This window comes from Gossypium raimondii, chromosome 5, assembly GCF_025698545.1.
Source record: "Gossypium raimondii isolate GPD5lz chromosome 5, ASM2569854v1, whole genome shotgun sequence".
Lineage (NCBI taxonomy): Eukaryota > Viridiplantae > Streptophyta > Magnoliopsida > Malvales > Malvaceae > Gossypium > Gossypium raimondii.
This window is the reverse complement of record NC_068569.1, coordinates 54,572,592-54,580,366: the sequence shown is the minus strand read 5'-3', so window position 1 is coordinate 54,580,366 and position 7,775 is coordinate 54,572,592. Positions and strand designations below refer to the sequence as shown.

The 7,775-nt window shown below is 33.1% G+C and overlaps 1 protein-coding gene across 1 annotated transcript; it reads left to right on the top strand.

Moving 5' to 3' along the window:
• The first annotated feature begins 5,336 nt into the window (after positions 1–5,336).
• LOC105768243 (uncharacterized) lies at positions 5,337–6,101 on the top strand. The gene is made up of 2 exons (XM_012588066.2): positions 5,337–5,605; positions 5,683–6,101. Exons 1-2 carry the CDS (start codon positions 5,384–5,386, stop codon positions 5,875–5,877), a joined length of 417 nt encoding a protein of 138 aa, XP_012443520.1. The 5' UTR covers positions 5,337–5,383; the 3' UTR covers positions 5,878–6,101.
• The last annotated feature ends 1,674 nt before the right edge of the window (positions 6,102–7,775 follow it).

Genomic DNA, 7,775 nt, shown 5'->3' with positions numbered 1-7,775 from the left:
TATCTATATCTTTATAAAAGCCTCAACTAGATACAAAAGTGTTGGGTGCAATAGTAAGGCATATTTTATTATTATTATTATTATTATATAAAATTGGTTAAATTTCAAGTTTATCTCTATATTTCACTCAAATTTGAAATTGAAGCTCTATACTTTAAGTTGGCACCTGAATTCTTATAATGTCTTTAGTTAGTCTAAATATGTTATTCTAATTAAAACGCTGATGCGAATTTCAAAGGATTATTAACACCATCAAAATTCTCTACTAAATTCTAGTCAATTACAATGTAATTTTTTTGCTCCTTGGATACCGAGTAAGTATATTTTTTAATTTCAAAATGGCAAGCCAACAAATTTAACAAAAGAATTATAACAACGCTAACAAATGGACCTAAATTCGAGACGTGAAGTCCTCTATTGATGTCACTTCGAGGATCGCTCCTATATCAAGTGTGCTGTATAGAATCAATCCAGAGAGGTAAAGGAGTTGAAAGTTCAGCTGCAAGAACTGTTAGATAATGAGTTCATCGGATCAAGTGTTTCACCTCGGGGTGCACCAATATTGTTTGTTAAGCAGAAGGATGAGACCCTCCGATTATGTATTGATTATAGGCAGCTAAAAAAAGTGACCATATTAAGTTGCCCAGGATTGAGAACTTTTTTGATCAGCTAATTGGAGCTAGAGTTTTCTCAAAGATTGATCTACGAGCGAGTTATTATGAAGTTAAAACTTACCAATGTAAAACAAGATGTTATTAATATCCTCTTAATATTTTTAATAATAAGACGAAGACTAATAAAAATATCTTAACAATTTAAACTATTTTATTTGGAAATCTAACTAAGGATCAGTCCCTTGCATGTCTCAACTTGGTCGTAAATTAGCGATTCCTGAATGGATGGTAAATGATCAATGTAAAAGATACATAGGTAAATTACCTATTCATTTAATATCCTTTTAACACTGATCAGTAGATCTCCCTTCTCAACGTAGTTACTCGAGATGCCGGATAAACCTGTCCAACTCATGTGTTAACCGAAGTATTTGATTAATCATTGTTGGTTATTTTTAAAAATAGATTTTAATAAAGTGCAATTATCTATATTTTGAACCACCTATTCATATTCATGCACAATTAAAACTCACAAGTCTAATATTTATTTTAAATAAAGAAGGTGGGATGACAATAATATCCTCCTAACTATGAGGCTTTTGTTGTTATTCAGGTCTAGATGACTACTTGAAATAAAAATTGTTGGCCAAATATACATGATGACTACTCTTTATATTTTAACTTTTCGTAATAAATACTTGAAATATTATTATTCCTTTCAAATATTTTTAGTATTCTTATTTGCTAGAGCTAATGTTACAATAAAATCTATGCATTTATACTTTTAACAATTTAATCCCTAATTACAAAATTCAACAAAAATCACTTAACAAAACATGTTTATTTTACAACAAATATTTATAATCTATCAGCTAGCTTCAAAACACATTCAGAAGCATCTATGGCAAGTCCCTCAACCCTTAACAGTTTTGCAAATTAACCTCCGGGCTAGCTAGATTAAACTAAAACGAACTCAAAAACATTAAAAAATCCTTAAAAATGGGACACGAAAACATACCATGCAAGGGAAACAAGCCTTGCCCAAATTCTCCTCTTCCGTTAATGGCTAATATCGGTTTTAGAATGAAGAATGAGGAATATGATACTTTGTTTTAGGTTATCTCTATCGTTTCTCCGCACTACGGGGCTGACACTTCCGTCTATGTCCCTTAAGAAGTAAGCTTTTCAACGTATGCAAAGGCGGCCGCTTTGTATGTTTTGGGAAGGTTGCACAGTCGGTTCGTTAGCTTACTGCGTCAGACGTTGGCGAGCCCAAGAGACAAAATGGCGTGGGATTTGCCATTGAGAAGCATTGATCTAGCATAAGACGATCCCACAGAAGCGATTGTTGGCTAGAGTCAGGTTCTACTAAATCGTAAGTCTAAATCCTTGAAGTTGGTGGTCGTAGACGTCCTCTTCCACTATAATTGGCTTATTCGGTTTAGGAAGGATCATCTAAAAGCCGATGATTGAACCCAAGGCAGAACGAGACAACTGGAGGCTGGAATCTCCCATAAGAATTTCCTTTCTCTCAACTCTATTTTTAATTTCTCGAATTTTCAATTCAATATTCTTTATTCTGTTTTTATTTTATTTTTCATTTCCAGATCCAAACCTTTAATTCTGTTATTTTTATTTGTTTCCAGGCACACAGGTTTTCTTGGGCAAGATTCTGCCGAGATTTCACGAAACAAGATATTGTGCAAATCTAGTCCTTGAGGATTCGACCCTACTTCCCTTTTACTATTCTTTTTCATTATTTATTAGGGATAGGATATTTTTGGTGCTTTCAACGACCGCATCAAATTGTGATTGGGTTTAGGGGAAACTCAAGAAACGAATAATCCTTCGACGACTTAGGATTTTGGAGGTGTTGTTCATTCAAAGGTAAGAGATCTTTGCTAATTTGGAACTATTGTGGCTATTTGGAGAAATCGTGTGGGGACAAGATTGGTATTTTTAGGAAAATCAAGGAGCATATCCTCTTAAATCGATCCGTTATTGTTGGCTAATTCGTTAAGTGTATGATGTTTATAGGTGTTGGTATACTAGTTTTTGGAACCCATGTCAGAAAACATCCATGTGTGTAACAAAAATCTAAGAAAATAGCGAACTGCAAAAGCCAAAAATGGGGACTATCGACACCACACACGGCTGTGTGAGACACACGGTCTGGGCCATTTAGGCCGTGTGGGCCCAAATTGTAAAATTTATCACTAGGGTCATATTCGTTGTACAAGTCGAATGGAGGCCTCCCGTAGGGTCTGAACGGTAATACTTGGGCTTCAAGCATGAGCTCTAATGTATTATCAATGGTAAATCTGATTTATTTACACATGATTGATAAGTTGTATGTGTATAATCTGATTTCTGTTAAGCATGATTTGTATAGGCTGTGTATAATCTGTTATTTGTTACGTATGTTCTATATCTGTCTTCATAAGCATATATGTCATATACATTTTTTATATCTGTATTTCTGCATGAGCATTGGGTAGGATATATGTTTGCGGAGGAAGTGTAGGAAGTTTAATATATTTTTCGTATCTAGTGGCTCAGCCACACATATATTTTTGTTACTGGCAAATTAACACCTTATGATCAAGCAGCTAAACTGCAAATGTTCTGAAAAGTGGCATACAATCACTAAGCGGTGTGTAGGTTTGGATAGGTATATATACCATATATGGTGTGTAAGAATGGACGGAGATGGTTTGTAGTAGATGGAGGAAGGATTGTGTTCCTACATTTGATATGCTCTGTTTCTGGTCTATTATGAAATATATGTTTGAATCACATGTATGGTACCTTCTAAAAAGAAATTATGAGTGACGATTACCTAGAGGGGTTTTCTGCATGTCCCAAGATGATGATGGGCAAACCTCACATAACGTGAATTTTAAAAAATTATTATCATAAACATCCAGGAAAAGAATAGCTGTCGAGGAAAACTCCAAAAGGAATTCCTTTACAGAAAACTCTGAAAAGAATAAGCTTTATGTCAAACTTGAAAGAAATGTCTTTGTGGAAAACTCTGAGAAAAATAGCCCTTTGTGGCCAACTCTAAAAGGAATGCCTTTCTGGAAACTCTAAATGGAATGCCTTGATGACACGTGATTGCCCGTGTAGTGTGTTCTGTTAGGCATATGTGGTGTAAATTATTGGGGATGTCTGGTAAGATTTGAATATGAATGTCTGTGTCTATTGTAGGATGCGAGTAAATTCTTTTAGTTCAGTAACAAGTAAGACCAAGAGATGATATCGATATGTTATGGATTAAGAGCGAATGAGTTTCAAGGGTTTCTTTGAAAGGAGATGCATATATGTATGTCAAGAAGGGTATCCGTAATTATGACCTGCAAGTGTGAAAAGTGAGTGGTATTGTGTCTTGTTCTAAAATTGTTAGGAATTTTAATTAATGTCATATTGAACTATAGGATTTTGATATAGCACAATGTGGAGTGCATCTATCTAAATGGTCTAAGCAATGATTTATCAATATGAATATGCGTGGTACTGAACCGGGGGTTGTCTGTGTGTGAATTTGATGGTATTAAAGTCTATATAAGTATTTGCCAAAAATATATGAGTATTCTTCCTCAATAATTGTTAGTGAACAATTGTTTGAAATAGGAATATGGATTAAGACATGGATATTTGGAAGTGTTTCCTAAATGTATGTTCTGTTAAGAAAGTATTATGGGACAAGAGATCTATGAAATGCTTGAAGGGATTCCTCAGTTTGCTAAATATGAAATATTAAGTATAGCAAGGGTATAATGACTGACATATATATGAGTAATAAAACTTTGATGGTATCAACTGAAGTAAATGATGCAGAGTAATATTTGACTCATAGCAATTCATATAAGATTTGCAAAGTATCCATCAATGTATGGTTAAAGAGCTCACTAAGTACTCTTGTACTTACAAGGTTTGTTATTTTTTTTTAGGTATTTGAGGAAAGACTGGGCCTAGAGGAACAATGCAAGGAGTTCGCCAAGTTAGTTGCGAAGTGGGTTATTATGCATATAGCGGAATTTTGGTGTAGTCTAGGAATACAGCGGAATTTGTGACGATTATTTTGTGATTATGAATGTTTATTTCTAGCCTCCCTGGCTTATTGTTAAAGGTGGTTTATGGCGATACCAGATTAAAATGACTTTTAAAATACTACTGAAGTGATAACTCGATAGGGAAATTTTATTTGAGCTTGTGGATATATTTTTTTTAAGCTTCTGCCAAAATCTATTTACTTGTGTCTTTAGTCTTTTAAAGTAGCACGATACTATTTTAATTCGCTTCCAAGTCTTTAGTCTTTATAAATAATATTTAAATAAAAAGAATTATTAAAATAAAAGAAACCTCCTAACCATAAGGCTTTTGTTGTTATTCAGGTCTAAATTTTAAATAAGATGACTACTTGAAATAAAAATTGTTGGCGAAATATACATGATGGCAATAATATCCCTCTAACTAAGGAGCTTTTGTCTTCAATGTAATTAAATTATGTCCCAATATATTTTCAAAGTACCATCGGACACTCATTATATTTGAACTTTTCGTAATAAATATTAGAAATATTAAAAAATGGTAAAACTAAGCCTGGGCCATATTTGATATTTACACATATAAAATAAAATGACTTTGTTACCATATTTAAATTTAAAAGTCTTACTTGTAATGCTAGAAGGTTGTGTATAAATATGTGTGTGGAGGTAGATATGAAGCAGAATAGAAGGAGAGTGAACTAAAAAAAGGAGTTAAAAATGGCTAGTCATATAGTGGTAAAAGGTGAGCTTAAGAATGGTTCTGATGACTGCCTTGCGAGCTTGACTTATTCGAATTACCAAGGTGCTCCGGTAACGATTAAAAAAGATTCATTACCCACTCCATTTGCGCAGAATATGGTAGTCGACGGTCTGTACGGAGGCCTGGTGTATGATGTTGTTAGGGTGAAGTGGATTATTCTTTGGACCACTGATTGTAAGGTATTAATTAATCAGTATATTTTTCATTTATTTTGATTTTGTAGCAGAAGAAATTAATTAATTAAACTATATATCAGGTGGCTACTAAGCTCATTCCGACCGAAAACCATATTGTTTGGGAGGATATAGTGAGCATCCTTCAGCCCTACGAGAGCTCTGACAACTTGCCCGTATCATGTGGGGGTGCATTTTCCGCAGAAGCTCATATCCATGCAAATGCAGATGGATCTCTAAACCTGACAGCACAAATCATGTGGAGCGGTTGCAAGTAAATCATATATTGCTCCATGCTTATCTCTATCGGTTTATGCTGTGTGACCCATGGAGGCTGTCTACTTCTTTATATTTATAATACTATTAAATAAATTTGACAGCCACTTCTACCTTTCCTATTCAACATTGTGTGCCTTGTTTCTCCTTTTTCTTTACTTTTCTGTAATAATATATATACACAAGATTGTGTGAATTAATAAAAAAATGTCTATGTCTGTGTCTATATCTATATCTTTATAAAAGCCTCAACTAGATACAAAAGTGTTGGGTGCAATAGTAAGGCATATTTTATTATTATTATTATTATTATATAAAATTGGTTAAATTTCAAGTTTATCTCTATATTTCACTCAAATTTGAAATTGAAGCTCTATACTTTAAGTTGGCACCTGAATTCTTATAATGTCTTTAGTTAGTCTAAATATGTTATTCTAATTAAAACGCTGATGCGAATTTCAAAGGATTATTAACACCATCAAAATTCTCTACTAAATTCTAGTCAATTACAATGTAATTTTTTTGCTCCTTGGATACCGAGTAAGTATATTTTTTAATTTCAAAATGGCAAGCCAACAAATTTAACAAAAGAATTATAACAACGCTAACAAATGGACCTAAATTCGAGACGTGAAGTCCTCTATTGATGTCACTTCGAGGATCGCTCCTATATCAAGTGTGCTGTATAGAATCAATCCAGTAGAGGTAAAGGAGTTGAAAGTTCAGCTGCAAGAACTGTTAGATAACAGGTTCATCAGATCAAGTGTTTCACCTCGGGGTGCACCAATATTGTTTGTTAAGCAGAAGGATGAGACCCTCCGATTATGTATTGATTATAGGCAGCTAAAAAAAGTGACCATATTAAGTTGCCCAGGATTGAGAACTTTTTTGATCAGCTAATTGGAGCTAGAGTTTTCTCAAAGATTGATCTACGAGCGAGTTATTATGAAGTTAAAACTTACCAATGTAAAACAAGATGTTATTAATATCCTCTTAATATTTTTAATAATAAGACGAAGACTAATAAAAATATCTTAACAATTTAAACTATTTTATTTGGAAATCTAACTAAGGATCAGTCCCTTGCATGTCTCAACTTGGTCGTAAATTAGCGATTCCTGAATGGATGGTAAATGATCAATGTAAAAGATACATAGGTAAATTACCTATTCATTTAATATCCTTTTAACACTGATCAGTAGATCTCCCTTCTCAACGTAGTTACTCGAGATGCCGGATAAACCTGTCCAACTCATGTGTTAACCGAAGTATTTGATTAATCATTGTTGGTTATTTTTAAAAATAGATTTTAATAAAGTGCAATTATCTATATTTTGAACCACCTATTCATATTCATGCACAATTAAAACTCACAAGTCTAATATTTATTTTAAATAAAGAAGGTGGGATGACAATAATATCCTCCTAACTATGAGGCTTTTGTTGTTATTCAGGTCTAGATGACTACTTGAAATAAAAATTGTTGGCCAAATATACATGATGACTACTCTTTATATTTTAACTTTTCGTAATAAATACTTGAAATATTATTATTCCTTTCAAATATTTTAGTATTCTTATTTGCTAGAGCTAATGTTACAATAAAATCTATGCATTTATACTTTTAACAATTTAATCCCTAATTACAAAATTCAACAAAAATCACTTAACAAAACATGTTTATTTTACAACAAATATTTATAATCTATCAGCTAGCTTCAAAACACATTCAGAAGCATCTATGGCAAGTCCCTCAACCTTTAACAGTTTTGCAAATTAACCTCCGGGCTAGCTAGATTAAACTAAAACGAACTCAAAAACATTAAAAAATCCTTAAAAATGGGACACGAAAACATACCATGCAAGGGAAACAAGCCTTGCCCAAATTCTCCTCTTCCGT